This window comes from Dendrobates tinctorius, unplaced genomic scaffold, assembly GCF_039654945.1.
Source record: "Dendrobates tinctorius isolate UK_male_01 unplaced genomic scaffold, ASM3965494v1 ptg000154l, whole genome shotgun sequence".
In the NCBI taxonomy this organism is placed as follows: Eukaryota; Metazoa; Chordata; class Amphibia; order Anura; family Dendrobatidae; genus Dendrobates; species Dendrobates tinctorius.
Window position 1 is genome coordinate 1,552,422 of NW_027361821.1, and position 22,275 is coordinate 1,574,696.

The window sequence follows — 22,275 nt, forward strand, 5'->3', positions numbered from 1 at the left end:
CTGCTGTAATGTCAGTATTGTCTTTTGCTTCTTCCCCTGCCCAGGAGCTGTGGTATGTTCTGTACACGGTCAGACACAGGGGTGAGTGTTTCTGACCATGTACGGAGCATAACATATCTCCTGGGCAGGGGAGGAAGCAAAAGACAATACTGTCATTACAGCAGGGGATCACAGTGGATTCTTTTCGTGAGATAAAATATTTCACTGACTGTTTTTTTAAAAATATTTTACCTCACAAAATGTATCCTATACGATCTCCTGCTGTAATGTCAGCATTGTCTTTTGCTTCCTTCCGTGCCCAGGAACTGTGGTATAGACAGGTCAAAGAAGAGAGCACAGATGGGAGAAGTCAGCACATGGGGAAAGAGAGAGGGGATAGGTGGGTGAGCACATGGGGGGGGGAGAGATTCTCAACGCTGCAAAGCCTGCCCCCAGTGTGACATTGCCGCCCTCCCGATGTGATAGCATCGGGCCTCCATCTACTGCAGTTCAGTATAATTATGCAAAAGGATCTTTATACCTCACATAGAATCAGTATAGTGTCTGTGAGCCCCAAGCAATCACCTTCCTATTTGAAAGATCTTTTGCACTAAGCACAATGTAGTGGAGAAATACGGTATCATGAATACTAAGTGACCACCATTTTACTGTGTGTTTTGTGTTAATGTTTTATTTGCGGAAAATGATGCAGCTACTGTTTAAGGGAGACTGTAACCACCAAAATGCATTTTAAAGTTACTGTACAGTTAGGGCAGAAACATACGAAAAAGGCTCTCTATGAATAAAAGAACCTATGAGCCCTTTACAATCTAATAGCTCATCATAGTACATCCGTTTATGTATCTGTGAGAAAAGTGTCTTGCTGCTTTGGAGAGGAAGTGAGCCCCCTTTACCTGCTGGGCCCATGTGTAGTTTCAGAGATTGCATAGTATATCCCTGTATACAGTGCTATAGTGGTCTTAGACCCTATAAATATCATACTAACGCTGTACATGTTACTTAGGGCTTGATAAGTTTTAATTCCTTTTCAAATGAGATGGCTTCTAGAAAGTCATAGAAACCTATTGAATGAAAATTGAAGATCTATAGAATAAAATTTATATACTGATGGCAAGAGTGCTAGATTGTTCTGTTATTTTACCTGGTAGAAATTTGGGAAATTACTTTTATCTGCTTCACTGCCTCAAAAATCCAACTTGCAAGCCCTGATACATTATAGGGATTTGTTGCTCTACCTTAACATGATCCTGAATCACAATCAGATGATTTCATTACTGCAGTGAGTAATGATGCTTCTACATTGCAAAGAACCAAGTCAATACCGATATTCTATAGCTACAATAAATGAATAGTTACATTAATTGTGCATTGGATAATATAAGTGAGCATCAATGAATAATAAAATAGTAATATATGTCATACATAGGCATTATTTTGTTAAATTGGGTTGTAAGGCTAAGAGCCTTAGACAATCTCTTTTATAGCCTTATAACCAAAAACTAGTCACATATTCTAATGCTGCTGGGACATCCAACTACATCTAGCAGCAAGTATCCAATTTCTCAACAGTTACAACCATAGGGGAATATAAGCAGTTCCTATTGAAATCTAACGATTCAAAGGAGTTTTCTCATCTTTTGAGATTGGTAAAATGTAAAAATTCCTGGAAAAACAAGCAATTTATATCTTATAAGAAATTGTTTCAGTTCTTAAGAACAGAGGTAGTTTTAATGTAATTCTTTACTGCTTGTTGATTAAGTTACTGGCTACCTATGTGGTCTAATAGCTGCGGTCACTATGTTAGGCCAAAAGCATTGCGCTTACAAGCTCTTCACTGTAGAACTTGCATTTGTTGCTCAGAAGCAGTCTAGCTGTAGTATTTCTGTGTTTCTCCACTCCTGCAAAGCAAAATTGCCTTTGCTTCTGATTTGGGAGAGAGCACCGTTTGGGACAGTCTCTACCATACTACCTGGTGTGCACAGTCAATCATCAGGACTGCTCCTCCTCCCCGCCAAGCACCAAGCTGAGAGGCAGGGGAGCTGTGCACTCCTGAAGAATCAAGATGGAAAGAAGCTTTGAAAAGTTAACTCAATATTTGAAAATGGGTTTTCTAAACCAAACTGTTTAATACAGGGATTTACAAGTAAATGTATTACATACTGTAGCTAGTCACTCAAAATTATCCTTTGATTAAGTAGCACATCATTAAATAAATAGTAAATAAGTAAATAAATAGTAATAATAATCTTTATTTTTGTATAGCGCTAACATATTCAGTAGCGCTTTACAGTTTTGCACACATTTTTCATCACTGTCCCCAATGGGGCTCACAATCTAAATTCCCTATCAGTATGTCTTTGGAGTGTGGGAGGAAACCGGAGTGCCCGGAGGAACCCCACGCAAACACGGGGAGAACATACAAACTCCTTGCAGATGTTGTCCTTGGTGGGATTCGAACCCAGGACCCCAGCGCTGCAAGGCTTCAGCGCTAACCACTGAGCCACCGTGCTGCCCAGTAAGTAAAGTAAAGTAAAGAAAGTAAAGTTTAGTAAGTAAATAAATAATTAAATAAATAGCCGTTATAATCAACTTATCTACTGGAAGTTTAATAGTACATATTGCAGATACAGATGGAAACTAGAGAAGTTGTATGAGAGTTTTCCCAGAAACAGTGTCTTTCTTGTCCAAACAACCTATGGTCTAGTTTACATAAATCCTTTAAATTCTTTGAAACAATAGTAATACCTCACTCTAGCATACTATTTTGCATCCAGCCAACTAAGGTTTTCTTTTTTTTGTGTTGTCTAATATACACTTAATACAGAGGTTTACTGTATTTTGACATATATTTCACTTACAAGAGAACAAATTGACAGCTGACTCCCACAGGTTTTGCTTCAAAGTTCCATTGGGTCACTCAACACAGAAGAAATATTCATATGAATTGGATATATTTACATTACTATTGTACTTGTAAGCTTGTTATGTGTCGATAGACAGTTTCTATAGATGTGCAAAAGTTTTAGGCAGGGAAGAAAACAATGCTGCAAAGAAAGCTGCTTTCAAAAATAGAAGTGTTAAAGGGAACCTGTCACCCTCCCAGGGCGTTTTTCAGTTAAAGAGCCACCTTCAGCAGCACTAAGGCTGCATTCTGTGAAGGTGGCTCTTCTTTTTCTGACCCCTAGTAACGCTGAAATATCGACTTTTATAACTAGCTCCTCATACCTGTAATGTGTCCCATAGTATGTTGTGTCCCCCTGTATCAGCTGCCTACCATCCGTCCATCATGACTGTCCGGTGTCTCGGCGCCGCCCACCATCTGTCCATCATGATGCCCCATGCGTCACTGCCTCCTCTTGATTTGAATCCCGGCGCCTGCGCTGTAACAAGTGTTCTCGGGCATACGCAGTGCACGCTGCCCGAGAACCGACATCAGGCTATTGCGCCTGCGTGTTGTGGAGGCCCCAGCCCCGCAGTGTGAATACATCATAACATACTGCGGGGCGGGATCTGGGGCCTCCACAATGCGCAGGTGCAACAGCCTGATGTCGGTTCTCGGGCAGCGCGCATTGCGCATGCCCGATAACACTTGTTACAGCGCAGGCGCCTGCATTCAAAACAGGAGGAGGCAGCGATACACGGGGCATCATGATGGACAGATGGTGGGCGGCACCGAGGCCTCAGACAGGCATGATTGACGGATGGTAGGCGGCTGATACTGGGGACACAACATACCTGTGGGACACATTACAGGTATGAAGAGCTAATTATAAAAGTCATTATTTTGGCATTACTGGGGGTCAGAAAAAGAAGAGCCACCTTAATAATAATAATAATACATTTTATTTTTATAGCGCCGACATATTCCGCAGCACTTTACATTTCAGAGGGGATTTGTACAGACAATAGACATTACAGCATAACAATAATCACATACAGTAGATTATAACAAATACCAAGAGGAGTGAGGGCCCTGCTCGCAAGCTTACAGTCTATGAGGAAAGAGGTAGACACGAAAGGTGGGTGGTAACAGTTGCCCTGATTGTATGGACCAGCCATAATGTTAAGTGTGTAACAGTACAGACACAGAGGGCTAATGGATGCATAAAGCATGTGGGAACATGATGCTGGGAACCTGGTTATGGTAAAACTTTTGGCTCTGCCACACAGGGATAGGTTAGGTTAATGTGTTGAGGCGATAGGCCAGTCTGAATAAATGCGTTTTCAGGACACGCTTAAAATTGTGGGGATTGGGGACTAATCGTATTGACCTGGGAAGTGCATTCCAAAGAATTGGCGCGGCACGTGTAAAGTCTTGGAGACGGGAGTGGGAGGTTCTGACTATTGAGGATACTAACCTCAGGTCATCAGCAGAACGGAGGGCGTGGGTAGGGTGGTATACTGAAACAAGGGAGGAGATGTAGGGTGGTGCTGAGCCATGGAGGGCTTTGTGGGTGAGGGTAATAAGTTTATACTGAATTCTGGAGTGGATGGGTAGCCAGTGTAATGACTGGCACAAGGTAGAGGCATCGGTGTAACGATTGGTGAGGAATATGATCCTGGCTGCAGCATTCAAGACAGATTGGAGAGGGGAGAGTTTTGTAAGAGGGAGACCGATTAGAAGAGAGTTACAATAGTCGAGACGAGAATGAATAAGAGAAACAGTAAGAGTTTTTGCAGAGTCAAAAGTAAGAAAAGGTCGAATTCTAGAAATGTTTTTGAGGTGCAGATGACAAGAGCGAGCCAGTGATCGAATGTGGGGGGCAAAGGAAAGCTCGGAATCAAGTATGACCCCAAGACAGCGGGCATGTTGCTGGGGAGTAATAGTGGAACCACAGACGGAAATGGCAATGTCGGGTGTAGGTACATTAGTAGCGGGAGGAAACACAAGGAGTTCAGTCTTTGACAGGTTCAGTTTCAGATATAGTGAGGACATGATATTAGACACAGCGTTTAGACAATCGCCAGTGTTTTCTAGAAAGGCTGGCGTGATGTCAGGAGAAGAAGCGTATAATTGGGTGTCATCAGCATAGAGATGGTAATGGAAACCAAATCTACTGATTGTTTGACCAATAGGGGCAGTGTACAAGGAGAAGAGGAGGGGGCCTAGAACCGATCCTTGAGGAACCCCAACAGTAAGGGGAAGGTGAGAGGAGGAGGTGAGAGGAGCACCTTCACAGAATGCAGCCTTAGTGCTGCTGAAGGTGGCTCTTTAACTGAAAAACGCCCTGGGGGGTGACAGGTTCCCTTTAATGGATTATTATTTTTATCAGTTAACAAAATACAGAGTAAATGAACAAAAGAGAAATCTAAATCAAATCAATATTTGGTGTAACGATCCTATGACTCCAAAGCTGCATAATTTCTTCTAGGTACACTTTTACACAGCCAGATTGTTCCAAACAGCTTGGAGAACTATCCACAGTCCTCATGGATTCTGTGCCAAGTGAGCCAACCAGAACTATTGTGTGGAATTTTTACTTTATGTTTTAATTTGTGCTGGACAAATGCTGTATTTGAGTTTACCTGTGATGTGGTTTATGAGGATTTAGTAAATCAGCAGGACTTTTAAACAGCAGTGGTTATTGTGATACCCCACATCGTTCCCATGTGCATAGCATTGTTACAATATGTATATATATGGTAAAATAAAAAAATAGGCAGCACTCCAAATTAAATGTGAAAAAAGTGGATACTTTACTGATCCTCAGGTGGTGACGTTTCAACGGTGACCCGTCATTATCAAGCCTTAATTTGGATTGCTGCCTATTTTTTTTATTTTATTAACTCGGTTGTCTGGACACTGCTGAACAGGTTTTGCATCAGTTGTATAATTTTGGTAGTGCTGCCCTTTTTTTTTATTTATATATATGGTAACATATTTTGACAGTGTGTATATATATATCTACTATATAATTGTCTAATTCTGTCTGTCTGTCTGTAATGGAAATCCCACCTCGCTGATTGGTCGCAGCAGTTAGGCCGCGACCAATCAGCGACAGTTGCTTAGTCGTCGTGGCAACACGGCTGCATTGCTTATTGCACAGGCACATTACAGCCGTTAAAGGCATCATTGCTGTGTCGCTCATTACACAGGCACAGTCCTGTACATAGTCTGGAGTACAATACATTAGGTAACAGCAGAACAGTGACTGCAGCTCTGGGTGTAACTGGAGTACAATACATTAGGTAACAGCAGAACAGTGACTGCAGCTCTGGGTGTAACTGGAGTACAATACATTAGGTGACAGCAGAAAAGTGAATGCAGCTCTGGGTGTAACTGGAGTACAATACATTAGGTAAGATCTGAACAGTGACTGCAGATCTGGCTGTAACAGGAGTATAATACATTAGGTAAGAGCAGAATGGTGACTGCAGCTCTGGGTGTAACTGGAGTACAATACATTAGATAACAGCAGAACAGTGTCTGCAGCTCTGGGAGTAACTGGAGTACAATACATTAGATAACAGCACAAAAGTGACAGCAGCTCTGGGTGTAACTGGAGTACAATATATTAGGTAACAGCAGAACAGTGACTGCAGCTCTGGGTGTAACTGGAGTACAATATATTAGGTAACAGCAGAAAAGTGACAGCAGCTCTGGGTGTAACAGGAGTATAATACACTAGATGGTGGCCCGATTCTATCGCATCGGGTATTCTAGAGTCTCTGTTAAAATAAAAAATAGTGATATACTCACCTTCTGACGGCCCCCCGCACTCTGTCCCGCCTCTAACCACTCTCCCGGCATCTTCCGATCCCAGTAATGCTTAGCGAGAAGGGCCGGAGATGACGTCACTCTCACGTGAGTGCGACATCATCAGTGGTGTTTCGCACTAAGCATTACTGGGACTGGAAGATGCCGGGAGCGTGGTGAGAGGAGGGACAGAGTCCGGGGGCCGTCGGGAGGTGAGCATATCACTATTTTTTATTTTAACACAGACTCTAGAATACCCGATGCGATAGAATCGGGCCACCATCTAGTATATATATATTTATTATTTATTTCTATAGCACCATAGATTCCTTGGTGCTGTATATGAGAAGGGGTTACGTACAAATTACAGATATCACTTACAGTAAACAAACTTACAATGACAGACTGATACAGAGGGGAGAGGACCCTGCCCTTTTGGGCTTACATGCCACAGGATGGTGGGGAAGGAAACAGTAGGTTGGTGGGTTGCAGCAGCTCCAGTGATGGTGAGGTGATATCTCCAGTAGTGGTGAGGAGGTAGCAGGGTCATTGCAGGCTGTAGGCTTTCTTGAAGAGGTGGGTTTTCAGGTTCCGCCTGAAGGATCAAAATGTGGTTGATAGTTGGACATGTTGGGGCAAAGAATTCCAGAGGATGGGGGCTATTCAGGAGAAGTCTTGGAGGCGGTTGGGTGAGGAGCGAATAAGTGTGGAGGAGAGAAGGAGGTCTTGGGATGACCGTAGACTACGTGAGAGAAGGTATCGGGAGATTAGTTCAGAGACTTATGGAGGAGACAGGTTATAGATGGCCTTGTAGGTCAGTATTAGTAATTTGAACTGTATACACTGAGGGAATGGAAGCCAGTGAAGAGATTTGCAGAGGGGAGAAGCGGAGGAGTAGTGAGGAGAGAGATGAATTAGTCGGGCAGCAGAGTTAAGGATGGACTGGAGAGGTGCGAGGGTGTTAGCAGGGAGACCACAGGAAAGGATGTTGCAGTAGTCGAGGCGGGAGATGATGAGGGCGTGCACAAGCATTTTAGTAGATTGAGGGTTGAGGAAAGGACGGATTCTGGAAATATTTTTGAACTGGAGGCGACAGGAGGTAGAAAGAGCTTGGATGTGCGGTTTGAAGTACAGGGCAGAATCAAGGGTTACTCTGAGGCAGCGGACTTCTGGTACTAGGGAAAGCGTGATGTCATTAATTGTGATAGATAGTTCAGGTAAGGAAGATCTGTGAGATGGAGGAAAGATGATGTGTGTATATACACACTGTATATACACACACATGGAAACAGGGTAAAGTTGTAGAGTGCCACATACAGTATATCATGAGATGCACGAGGAGCAAAAGTATTAGCCCATAACACCATAACAACTATTACAACACAAATCTTTAATAAGAATAAATGAAGTTTATGAATAACTGAGTGATTATAAATAATATCATTAATAATTAGAATTTCATATCTAAGTAACAATATTAGATGACAATAACGTTTATTTGGTGGAGAAATAACCTCTAATCCACATGATAAAAATACCATTAGTTCCTAATCATTGAGCTATTTTAAACGGCAAATAGAAATGTGAGCTTTCTTTTACTGGCGGATCAGCAATAGTAACAGAAGGTACAATATAAGGACTAATTGAGAAGATTTGATCTTGGCTATTACAAGTTTCATTGTAAGACAGAAGATGTAATAAACACAAGACAGATCTTTCACATTGCATTGCTTATGTCTTGCCCTATAATAAAGAGAGACAAGTTATCTGCTATATTTGCTGGGAGAAGGGTAATCCATCTTCTCAAGGAAAGATACTGCAGTCAGGCTATCGATTTCCACCTTATGTATTCATTTTATTCCACTGGACATCAAAGCTTGTTAATTAGAAGAATGCATGAGGGCAGCTGCCACTGGTGCGTGATTAACTAGCATCAAGAGCCGACTCCTAACGAATGGCAGAGCGATAGCTGAAACCTCAGTGATCACAATACAAACAGATATAATGGTTCTGGGTAATGCTCAGGAAATGATACTTTGCACCCCCGGCAAGGCATACCAAGTCTGATCTAATTTAGAATATGCACAGTGTTTCTATAGAAAACTGAGAAAGAAGCCAGTCATGGCAGGCAAGCATGATGTGTAACTGGTACGCAACAAATCCAAGTCTTTCCTTACAAACCCAGTCAATAAAAACTGGACATTCGGACATCAATGTGCTGCCCGTTTTTCTTTGTTTTAACAAGCTACAGTATCTAATTGAATTTGAAATTTCTGTCCAAAATATGGACCAAAGTAGGAAATTACTCAGCAAAAAAGTCTGGTATGTGAATAGCGTCATACAATGTGTCAGTGTACAAAAATGGCAGCAAACAAACGGCAAACTCTATATGAATAACTCTGCTCTTTTGCACCATTTTAAATCTTCATTATGCATCTGAATTTCAAGAATATGAGCTAGCAATCTACAGTTGTGGCCAAAAGTATTGACACCCCTGCAATTCTGTCAGTTAATACTCAGTTTCTAACTGAAAATGATTGCAAACACAAATTCTTTGTTATTATCTTCATTTAATTTGTCTTAAATGAAAAAACACAAAAAGAGTTTTCCTAAAGCCAAATTGGATATAATTCCACACCAAACATAACAAAGAGGGTGGACAAAAGAATTGGCACTGTTCGAAAAATCATGTGATGCTTCTCTAATTTGTGTAATTAACAGCACCTGTAACTTACCTGTGGCACCTAACAGGTGTTGGCAATAACTAAATCACACTTGCAGCCAGTTGACATGGATTAAAGTTGACTCAACCTCTGTCCTGTGTCCTTGTGTGTACCACATTGTGCATGGAGAAAAGAAAGAAGACCAAAGAACTGTCTGAGGACTTGAGAAACCAAATTGTGAGGAAGCATGAGCAATCTCAAGGATACAAGTCCATCTCCAAAGAACTGAATGTTCCTGTGTCTACCGTGCACAGTGTCATCAAGAAGTTTAAAGCCCATGGCACTGTGGCTAACCTCCCTAGATGTGGACGGAAAATAAAAATTGACAAGAGATTTCAACGCAAGATTGTGCGGATGTTGGATAAAGAACCTCGACTAACATCCAAACAAGTTCAAGCTGCCCTGCAGTCCGAGGGTACAACACTGTCAACCCGTACTATCTGTCGGCGTCTGAATGAAAAGGGACTGTATGGTAGGAGACCCAGGAAGACCCTACTTCTTACCCCGAGACATAAAAAAGCCAGGCTGGAGTTTGCCAAAACTTACCTGAAAAAGCCTAAAACGTTTTGGAAGAATGTTCTCTGGTCAGGTGAGACAAAAGTAGAGCTTTTTGGGCAAAGGCATCAACATAGAGTTTACAGGAGAAAAAAGGAGGCATTCAAAGAAAAGAACACGGTCCCTACAGTCAAACATGTCGGAGGTTCCCTGATGTTTTGGGGTTGCTTTGCTGCCTCTGGCACTGGACTGCTTGACCGTGTGCATGGCATTATGAAGTCTGAAGACTACCAACAAATTTTGCAGCATAATGTAGGGCCCAGTGTGAGAAAGCTGGGTTTCCCTCAGAGGTCATGGGTCTTCCAGCAGGACAATGACCCAAAACACACACTTCAAAAAGCACTAGAAAATGGTTTGAGAGAAAGCACTGGAGACTTCTAAGGTGGCCAGCAATGAGTCCAGACCTGAATCCCATAGAACACCTGTGGAGAGATCTAAAAATGGCAGTTTGGAGAAGGCACCTTTCAAATATTAGGGACTTGGAGCAGTTTGCCAAAGAAGAAAGGTCTATAATTCCAGCAGAGCATTGTCAGAAACTCATTGATGGTTACCGGAAGCGGTTGGTCGCAGTTATTTTGGCTAAAGGTTGTGCAACCAAGTATTAGGCTGAGGGTGCCAATACTTTTGTCTGGCCCATTTTTGGAGTTTTGTGTGAAATGATCAATGTTTTGCTTTTTGCTTCATTCTCTTTTGTGTTTTTTCATTTAATACAAATTAAATGAAGATAATAATACCGAAGAATTTGTGTTTGCAATCATTTTCAGGAAGAAACTGAGTATTATCTGACAGAATTGCAGGGGTGTCAATACTTTTGGCCACAACTGTATTTTCTTATACAAGCCCTCCTCTCATCAAAATATTTATGCTCTTAATATATTGCAGTCATCATATTATATAGCACTATGCACTTACAATTGCTCATTTTGCCTTTCTACCCAGGAAATTCTTGTCTTTCCATTAGGTCTACGACATCACGTGATTAAAAACTGGCCATTTGAATCCTTCTAAGCTCTATGTAGAAATAGGAGGTCAATTTTCCAAAGCTGCTAACATCTGATGTGTATGGGGGCTTCTCAATCCTTTCCTGACAGACGATCTATTGGCTTTCAGAAGAGATAAGTCACTGCCAGTGGTGTCTTGCAGCAGTTTTCTCCTCTTTTCCCATAAAAAACATGAGCGATTGACCAAGCCAAGAGCTCTTTATAAGGCCAGTTTCAAACATCCAGATATTTCCGGTACCGGAGGTATCCGTGTCCGTGTGTCTGTGTGTGTTCTGTTGTGAGTTCATTTTCAGCTTCACCATTGAGGTCTGATGAACTCCCTCTTCTGGTGAAGGAAGGTAGTGAGGCTGATTACAAAGCACCTGAGCAGAATGATGATGACTGGGTGACTGGGATTGCTGACTGGATATAAGGCAGCCGACTCCCTTCTGCCTTGCGGGTGATTACTCTGAGGGATTCTTGGAGACCAGTCTGATTCCTGCTCCTCAAAAGCTAAGTTTTCTGCTCTGCTTTTTGCATTTGTGTTTTGGTTTTGTTTTGCCTTGTTTTTCTGGATTTCTGCCTTTCCCTGCTGGGTGAGCTGAATTCCTTTTTGCTCTGTCTTCAGATAATACCTGAGTACTGATATAGTCTTTTTGAAGCCTAGCGTCTTCAGGGCTTTTTTCCCTATCAGTCAGTTGGCTCTTGTTTTTGAGAGGGTTTTGGCGGATTGCAGACAGCAGCTTTTCTATTCTGTCCTATTTAGTTAGCTTGGGCCCCATCATTTGCTCAGCCTATCTTTCTATCTGTGTGAGTGTTTTTTCATCTTGCTTCACCGTCATTATATGTTGGGGGCTGCCTATTGCTTTGGGGTCTGCTCTGGGGCAGTTTGGATTTCCCTTTCTGTCTTTAGGCTATGTAGTTCTCCGGCTGTGATCGAGGGGTCTAGGGCACCGTAGGAACCCCCCACGGCTACTGCTAGTTGTTGTTGTTAGGTTCAGGGGTCTGCAATCCGATAGCTGCCAACTTCTCTGGTTTTCTGGACTTAACTGGTATTTCTGTTTTTGCCTCCTACGGTGACTCATTCATAACAGTGTTCTATGTTTGGCACACATGTTCCGCCCGTGTGCCGCATAAGTACCACACGGACGGCCGCAGGGGAAGTAGCGCTACAGTAAACACTGTTTCCCTACATGTGGTGCTGAACGTGGCTGTCATTCTCCCTGCTCTGCCGGTAACAGTGCGAGCAGGGAAGAATGAAAAAAAAAAAATGATGTGGGGTCTCCCTTATATTTTGAACCAACCCGGCAAAACTAACAAGTGTGGGCTGCTATTCTCAGGTTGGTAAGGGGCCATGTGGGGTCATAAGGGGTTAATGGCACCTTTCTATTGTAAGGTTACATTAAGCCCAGCTTAGTAATGGAGAGGTGTCAATAAGACACCTATCCATTACTAATCCTATAGTAAGAAAAGGGTTAAATAAATACACATAAAGTAAGAATAAAGTCTTTTAATAAAATAATACACAACACATTTTTTCCATCTTTATTAAACTGCTAATACCATCTCAAATCCCTCGATCGCCTGTAAAAAAAATAAAATAATCAAACAATATACCATACTTGACCGGCGTACAGTCATTCCCACGGCGCAATCCATATCTGGGGATAATCAGTTTACAACCGGAGTGGTGCTAATGCGACCGCTCAGGCTGTAAACTACTGGGGAATGAATGGGAAGCAGCGTGCACAGGCTCAGTGACTAGCGGTGACGTCACTGAGTCTGTGTTCGCTGCTGGCATGAACTCCTGCGACCTCATCACCGTGGGAAAATGACAGTGCTGAGATCACAGGAGTTAATGCCGTCAGCGAGCACAGACTCAGTGACGTCACCGTTCATCACTGAGCCTGTGCGTGCTGCTTCCCATTCATTCCCCAGTAGTTTACAGCCCGAGCGGTTTCATTAGCACCGTTCCGGTTGTAAACTGATTATCCCCAGATATGGATTGCGTCGCGGGAATGACTGTACACCGGACAGGTATGGTATATTGTTTGCTTATTTTTTTAGTTTTTTTTTTACATGAGATCAAGGGATTTGAGATGGGATTAGCAGTGTGATAAAGATGGAAAAAAATGTGTGGTGAATTATTTCATTAAAAGACTTTATTCTTACTGTGTGCTTATTTAACCCTTTTCTTACTATAGGATTAGTAATGGATAGGTGTCTTATTGACACCTCTCCATTACGAAGCCAGGCTTAATGTCACCTTACAATAGAAAGGTGACATTAACCCCTTATGACCCCACTTGCCACCACTACAGGGCAAGTGGGAAGAACCCGACAAAGCTCCAGAATAGGTGCATCTAATAGATGCTCCTTTTTTGGGCAGTTGCGGGCTGCTGTTTTTAGGTTGAGGGAGTCCATATTCATGACCCCTTACCAGCCTGAGAATAGCACCCCGCACCTGTTAGTTTTGCCGGGTTGGTTCAAAAAATAAGGGGAACCCCACGTCGTTTTTTTTCATTCGTTCTTCCCTGCTCGCGCTGTTGCCGTAAGTGCAGGGAGAATGACAGCCGTGTTCAGCACCACATGCAGGGGAACAGCGCATACAGTAGCGCTACTTCCCCGTCAGCCGTCCATGCTTACGGAGGACAATGTACACTGTTTTCCGTGTGCATGTGTGCTGTAAGTGTTGCGGCCCATGTGTCTGGGTCAAAACGGACATGTCTGTGTGTTTTGCACAAGGACAAACGGTCTGTGAAAACATGCTGACATGTGCATAGACCCATTCATTTGAATGGGTCTATGTGTGTCAGTGTCTCCAGTACGTGAGAAAACTGTCACTACACGTACCGGAGCCACTGACGTGTGAAACCGGCCTAAGGTGGAGTCAAGAGTGATAGCTGTCAGGTCAAGTGGAATAATCATTGTGCCGATTGCTATGTCAAGTGTATCACTAACTTAAGAAATACATATTTAATTCAGGAAGATAAAAGCCAAAAAGGGGAATGTAATAAGGCCTTTGTGCCACTTTTCTAGCTTCAAAAATTTTAAAATGTTGTCACAAACCATTTTTTAACAAAATTTTTAACCTATTGGGGATTTTACACTGGACTTGTTGTTAGGCAAACAAGTTAAAGTCAGATTCATGAATTGTGACAGTTGAAAAAGTCACAAAAGAAGTGATCATTCTGGCACTAGTGCAGGAGGTGTAAGAATTTAAGAAACAGTTTTAATCAGAAATGTCATATTTAAAGATTTATCAAGTTTAGTGAACATTGTCACAAATAAAGGCTATGCAATCAAGAGACATAACTGACTTAAAAAATGACACCTTTCTCCCACAGAATTTTGATGACAATTGTTAAATAAATAGCTCTTCTATCTTTCACTTTACACATTTGATAAGTTCTGCTAAAATAATAATCTACGTTGCTAACTCAACATGGCTCATTTTATTTTGAGATTGTTCCTGTGCTTAAAAGAAACCTTTTCATTTGCAATGGACATAAAAACAATGACTGACTAAGCAATTCCTTTATGTATTTAAAAAAGGATTTATAAAGGAGGCAGAAATCCTTTAAGGATATCACACAGATGTAATCTGCTGTGCAGTAATACCTGTGGTCCTGTGCTGTGTATTTCAGAAGCTCAGCCAGCTGAAGTGGGTACTTGCAGATCTTCTGCACTGGTGTCAGAAGGAACCCATCAATAGCAATGTCGATCATTTGCTGCAGTAGTCGACACGCTTCAAAGAAATGCTGGTACCTGCCGTCCTTCATCAGCTTGGAGAGCTCCATGCAGGCATCCAAGTGATTATTGCAGTACTCTGAGTATATCCAGAACCCATCTTGCTGTGGGAGAAAAATGAAAATTGAATAAATAAGAAAGTGCAAACATGTTTTTTGCCATACTTATGATGTCAACGTGTTGTTGAATCTGTTCTACCACTGCTACTCATTCTTTCATCTAATCCTTGCCTTTTTTACTTTTTCAGATACCCATATATTAAAAGGAAAAAAAAATCACTTCTGCATTCTGTCTTTCAAAAGATTTATTACTGGATTCAAAAAGGGTCAGACTAAAAGTGATCTGGGCTCCCCAGGCCTTAAAGCGCTACTCTCAAGATGTGTCTTGAGCAATCACAGCTTTGCAGTCTCCTTACTTCCCGGTTGCTGGGGGGGTCACCATTTCTTGAGTGGCAGTTCTAGTCAGTTTCCTTCTGCTTTGCTTATCATGCTATTGTGACACATTAGGAATAACATGGCCTTTGAAGATGGAGATTTGATTAGGAGGGCTGCTATGGAAAAATGTCAATTTTGGGGGCTGGTTAAATAAGATTCATAGCAGCTCATTTAGGAACTCACATTTAGAATGAGGGATGTGAGCAGATAACTGCTGTACCGAAATTAATGGGCTGGAGAGACGTGGCTGGGATCTCAGGAGTTAACTCCTCAGCTTGGAATGTATCTACTGTGCATACTTGACCAGGCTCTGTTGATTGTGATCTTTGGTAACAAGCTGCACATTATGTAAAAGAAAAGCTCTGATAGCAGAAAAACAGCAGATAACTAAAGCAAGTCCATTGCAAACTTGCTTATTGTCATGCTGTCTAACTCCAGAAATGTAATAACTAGAGATGAGCGACTCTTCCTTTTTTAGGGTCGAGTCGGGTTTCATGAAACCCGACTTTCTCAAAAGTCGAGTCGAAGGAAATCGTCCAACTATAGGGAAAAGTCGGGGTCCGACTGAAACACGAAACCCAATGCAAGTCAATGGGGAAGCAAAGTTGGCAGGGAGTAGAGGACCGTAGACACACCTACAGTGCCCATTTCAATGCCAACAACATCAATTTTTATTACTTAAGCTTGTCAACCTTAATTTACTTTATAATAATAGTTACGCATTGAAAACTGGGGGTTATTTGGCTAAAGTTGTGGGGGGGGGGGCTGACTCTAGGTTTTCGTGTGCCCCAGGCCAAAGAGTGTCAGTGGGCCCCTTTAACACATAACATAATTCATGATGCTCCGATACAGCAGAGAAATAGTGGCATAGTACAATGAAAAATACTTCACTTCTTACATTCCATGACTGATATCTATTTTAAATTCAACAATAGCTAAAAAAACGGACAGTATATTACTCCATACAGTATTATGGCCACCACATAGTGCGCCATACAGAATAATGAGCCCCATATATTTCTCCATACAGAACAATTGGTCCCATATTATGTTCCATACAGTATATGATGAGCTCCACATAATGCTACAGTATATGTTAGTCCCCAAGGATGAAGCTCCACTGTCTTATGGGCCCAAATAATGCTCCATATATAATGGGCCCCATTTCTAATGCTCCAGTGTATAATGGGCCCCATAGATGCTGCTCCAAAGTCTGATCTGCCCCATTTAGAATTTTCCATTATATGATGGGTCCCATGTATGATGCTCCAGTGTCTTATGGGCCCAAATAATGCTCCATATATAATGGGCCCCATTTATAATGCTCCAGTGTATAATGGGCCTCGTAAATGCTGCTGCAGTGTCTGATGTTCCCCATTTGGAATGTTTCAGTATATGATGGGCCTCATGGATGACGCTCCATTGTATGATGGGCCCAAATAAGGCTCCATATATAATCTACCCCATTTAGAATGCTCCAGTATATCATGGGCCCCATGGATGATGCTCCAGTGTATGATGGGCCCCATATCTCATTCTCCAGTGTATAGTGCTCCCCAGAAATTGAGCCCAACCTTTAAAAAAATTAAATACCTCTCCTCGCTGGGCACTGCTCTATTCTGGACTCCTCAGCATCAACATCTTCCAGCTCTCTGCACTTGGACTGTTTAGGCAGAGGGCACACAGACGTGATGTCATCGCGCTCTCTGACCTGAATGTCACTGTCAGGAAACGCGGATGACGTCACGGCGGTGGAGCAGGGAGAGGTAAGTATTGCAAGTGATGTGGCCCTGAGCAAGCAGGGGGGCCCATTTGTGTGCGACGGCACTGGCACAGGGCCCCTCATAGTATGCCGATATGTCTGACGGTGAGTGGGCCCTCCCACCGGCAGAGACACTTTTGTGTACTATGAGGGGCCCTGTGCCAGTGCCGTCGCCCATGAGTATGCCCCCCACCTGCTCAGGGAACTGGCACTTTCATCAGCACCTTCCTCTGTGTCACTGTGTAAGGTGCTATAGTATGCGGGAAGAGGCACTTGAGTTTCATCAGAGTCAGATTCTAGCTCTGTAGAGTGCGAGGGGAATGTATTGCTGTTGGTGAATGTACCAGCAGAATCATCTAGCAGTGGCTGTGCATCAGTGCACTCCATCTCTGATTCATGTGGGACTGGGAAATTCAGGCTTTCACTTGATAACCCAGGCATGGTATGTGAAAACAGCTCCATGGAGTATCTGAAGTGTGGCCTGCCGCATCCTTCACTTTTGGTGGGGGGTAAAGGACACAAGGAAAGGGGTTGTTCCTGACCAGAAGCCTGCACTGATGACTCAGTGCTTGCATTTTTTTGCAACTTCAGAAGAGGAGGCGATAGAGCTGGAGGCTGTTTCGGCAATGTAAGCCAAAACCAGTTCCTGATGCTCTGGCTTTAAAAGCGTTTTACCTACTCTGAGAAAAGGCAGCCTTCAAGGCCTTCAGGAGCAAGACCATGCTGCAGTCTCACCCTCTCCTGCCTTACCTGGTATTGTAATTTTGGCACTACCAGCAGATGCACCACCACCACCATCAGTAACAGCTAGCCATCCACACCCACGTCCGCAGCCTCTTACACCATACTTCCTAATTTTTGTGAAAATGGACCCAAAATACCAGCAGATATATGGTACTGTATCAGAAGCGTACAGCTTTATACAGCGAAGGGGTCATTGTAAATCTCCGTATATATTTCCGTAGTCCCCCTAAGACAGTCACCCAGTAAGGATTTGACCATAAGACAACATGTCTAACAAAGGTACTGTATCACAAGATAGGAGGTGTATAGAGTATAGGGTAAAATGTTTTTCTCTGTATATATTGAATGAGTAAAGCACACACGCTCACTGAGTATGGATTACACCATAAGAAAACATTTAGAACTAAGGTACTGTTTCATCAAATACTAGGTGTATATAGTGTAATCGAAAATGTTAATCTCCCTATATATTTCCGTAGTCTCATACAGATAGTCAGCATGTATTTCTCCTTGCTACCATCAGGTACACTGTAGTGTGCGAGGAGCGTACAGCTCTATATGGTGTGTGAAATAACGAACGTTCGTTCACTGCAGGAAAACAGAATAAAAGTAGGAGTGCTGTGTAAAAGCAGTCACAACAGCTGTGTCCACACAGCAATACTGCTATATGGCAGGCTAATAATCAGCGCTGCTGCACACAAGAAAATTGTCCCTGTCACTGGCAGGCAGCCTAATAACTAGCGCTGCTGCACACAAGAAAATCCTCCCCTGTCACTGCACACTAAAGGAACACAACAACTGCGTTCAACGCAAGCACATAGCAACTTCTGTTCACAGGCCTAAGTGTCTCCCAAATCATAAACAGCGTCAGCAACCTCTCCCAACTGTAAAGATGGGCAGAAGAAAAATGGCGGTCGGCGGGGAGGGCTTTTATACACACTCCGTATATACAGGTGTTGGACAAAATAATGCAAGCAAACACCGAACGTATTGTCATCATTATCTTCAAACATGTTCTAAACATGCAAACCGTGACATATGTTAATGTTTTGGAGTTGATTATTTGTGTCACATGATATGTGTATGGAAATTAACTGTTTGTTTTGCAGAATTGTAAGAACATTGAGGAAAACCTGCTACCAATGGCAGACCTCGCTGATTTTCAAAGAGCCCAAATTGTTGATGCTGGTATGGCAGGCGCTAGTGTAACTGATAGTGACCATATGCTTGGCGTGTCAAGCAGTACTGTCTCCAAAGTAATGACTGCGTTTGAAAGAGAAGGAAAAACGTCCGCTGCAAAGCACAGGTCCGGCCGAAAGTTGAAGTTGACTGAGAGAGTTACTGTCGGACTGTAAAGCAAATTTGGAAAGAGGAGTGCAAGACCACTGCTCGGAAAATCAATGCAGAGCTCAATGAACACCTACAGAAGACAGTTTCCCTGAAAAAAAGTTTGTCGCGAGCTGCACAAATATGGATTCCACGGAAGAGCTGGAATTGTAAAAACGCTTCTCTCAATGACAAATATTTCCATGCGTTTAGAGTGGTGTAGAAACCTCCAGAATAGGTCTGTCGAGCTGTGAAAACATTTTAGATTCTCAGACGAATCATCGTTTACCCTATTTCCGACCTCCGGCCGAGTGTACGTTTGGAGACAGCCTAAAGAAGCATTCCATCCAGACTGCCTTCTCCCAATCGTAAAACATGGTGGATGTTCTGTGATGATCTTGGGTGCTATTTCGTTGAGATACGCCAGGCCAATTAAATCCTTAATTGAAGAAGTAACAGCCGCGATTATTTAGGCATTTTGGGCAACCAAGTGCATCCTATGGCTCAAGCACTGTTCCCGGAGGGGAACGCCATCTTTCAGGATGATAATGCACCAATTCATACAGCTCGAATCGTTAAAGCATGGGACAAGTAACACTGTAATGAAGTTGAGCGTCTGTCCCCCACAATCCCCAGACCTCCACTCCACATTATTCATCATTTATGGCAGAGTTTATCGATTCCATTTAGACGTCGATTTCCGCCACTATTGTCGCTCAAAGAACTGGAGGGCGTTTTAACTGAAGAATGGGCTACAATTCCTTTGGAAAAAATTCACACCTTGTATGAATCCATACCTCGGATAATCGAGGCTGTAATCTCCGCAAACCGTGGACCTACACCATATTAACCTAAGTTTTTTTGATGTTTCCATGTCTTTCCATAATTTTTTTCAACCACCACATTTCATGAGTCAACCACACCCGCTCACTCTGTCAGTATGGATTTAACCGTACTCAAACATGTTGAAAAAAGGTACTGTATCAGCAGATAAAAGGTGTATCCAGTCCAGGGGTAATTGGAAATATCCGTCTATATATCCGGAGTCAGAAAAAGACACTCGCAGGCTCAGTAGGGATTAGACAAGAATATAAAAAGTACAAATAGGGAAATATATTACAAGCGTAGAGCTGCATACAGTGTTGGTGTGATTTTAAATCTCCCAGTCCCTATAGTTTGAAAGAGTCAGACACAAACTCTCACAGGCGCAGTACGGATTACATCAGAATATAAAAATTAGAAAAAGGGAAATGGATTCGAAGCGTACAACAGTATACAGTATTGGGGTACTTTTAAATATTCGTATATATTTCATTGTCAGTAAGCCAGTCCAGACTGTCCACTACAGGAAACAAGATGGATACAACTCCAGACGGAAAGTGTAGTGATTGCAGAAATTTTATAAATTACTAATCACGGCGAAACCTCCAGGGAGGATTCACAGAGGCGATGCTGACCCTCAATTAATTTGTCTGTGGAGAATGCGAAACCGGTTGTTTGTGAATAAAGGGTTGCTGTCTAGCAGTAGCGTGGATCCCATCACCGTTTCTCGTCTCCATCAAATTTTGATCACAGGGAGAGATGTACACATGGTCCTCACTGCCTATCACGATCTGTCTGTTAACTTTGGAGTGCAAAAGACAGAAGCAACAGGCCGTAGGCGATTCTATTGGATTGCCATGAGAGGAGATATTGCAAAATGGTGGCAGGAATGTCACACGTCTGTGACTAGGAAAACTGTGAAAACTGATCATAAAGCACCCCTGCATCCGATTGTGAGTCTAAGTCCATTACAAATGGTAGCCATTGATCATCTGAAGGTAGAACCCAACAGGACTGGCCATAGCTAAGTTTTAACCATCATCGATCAGTTCTGCAAAGTTGTATTGCCCGTCCCTGTGAAGGATTTAACTGGCCAGACTACACAGCTGTGGAGCAGGGAGAGGTAAGTCTTGCAAGTGCTTGGGCCCTGAGCAAGCAGGGGGGGGCACACTCGTGGGCGGCGATACTGGCACAGGGACCCTCATAGTACGGCGGTGTGTTTGACGGTGAGTGGGCCCACCCACCTGTTCAGGGCTACGGCACTTGCCCGGGTGCGCCAGGTGGTGACCACGGCCATGGGGGGGCAGCCCAGTTAGGGAGGTTGAAAAAATGCCATATGTTGATGTCTAGGCTGTACATTCAGCAGCTGCAATTGGAGGAAGTGGAGAAGTAAGAGGAAGAGGAGGACAAAAGCAAGCCATTTTTATTGCCACCTATGTGTCATCAGGGGAAGGTGGGACAAATTCCTTGGAAACCCATGCATGGTTCATTTTAATGAAGGTTAGATCATCAACATTTTGGGTCAACAGATGGGTCCTTTTTTCTGTCAGGATTGATCCAGCAGCACTGAAGACTCTTTCAGATAACATACTAGCAGCAGGGCAAGCGAGCTCCTGTAAGGCATATTGTGCCAATTCAGGCCAGGTTTCCAGTTTACAGGCCCAATAGTCAAAGGGGAATGACCTGTGAGGGAGAACATCGATATTATCAGTCGTGTGAGCGGTACTTGAAAAATCAGTCCACAACATGGTCATGAAACCCCTGTCTACAACGCCACTTTGGCTGTGTGCACCACGAACACCTCTTCCATTTTGGCCTCTTCGGCTTGTGGGAGAACCAGCACCGGTGCTGTTTGCTTACCAGAGTTGCTTGTTTGTTCGCCAATATTATCTCTAGGTTCTCCTGTGGCATTATGTTTTGTAATTTGCCTTTATAGCATGGATCCAGGATGCTGGCGAACCAGTAGTCGTCATCCTTCATCATTTTGGCAATGCGGGGGTCCCTTTTTAGGATCCACAAGGCATAATCACACATGTGGGCCAATGTCCAGGTGTCAATGATGCACTGCCAGTGGTGGGTGGAGGAGCACTTTCATGGAAATCAACATCCCTCCAGTCACGCACAAACCCTGTACCTGACCTTGGCATGCCAACATTCTCTCTTGGCCCCTGAGAAGCATCCTCCTCCCCAAAATAATCATCCCCCTCATCCTCCTCCTCCTCTTCTTCCCCCACCTCGTCCAGGTCAGTTGCCCTCGCTGACAATGGCTGACTGTCATCAAGAGTTCCCTCCTCCTTTTCCTCCTCCTCTGCTGCAGACGCCTGATCCTTAATGTGCGTCAAAGTTTGCATGAGCAGACGCATAAGTGGTATGCTCATGCTTATGATGGCATCGTCTGAGCTTACCAGCCATGTGCATTCCTCAAAACACTGAAGGACTTTACAGAGGTCTTTCAGCTTTGACCACTGCACACCCGACAATT

The 22,275-nt window shown here is 43.2% G+C and overlaps 1 protein-coding gene across 5 annotated transcripts in view; it reads right to left on the reverse strand.

Annotated features, from left to right (window-relative positions):
• Positions 1-22,275, reverse strand: part of ARHGEF9 (Cdc42 guanine nucleotide exchange factor 9) — a 489,098-nt gene that overhangs the window by 52,635 nt on the left and 414,188 nt on the right. For all 5 annotated transcript variants that reach the window (XM_073547557.1, XM_073547558.1, XM_073547560.1 and 2 more), the window contains one exon: positions 14,577-14,809. In XM_073547557.1, coding sequence (XP_073403658.1) covers positions 14,577-14,809 — 233 coding nt within the window. The remainder of the gene's footprint in view (positions 1-14,576; positions 14,810-22,275) is intronic.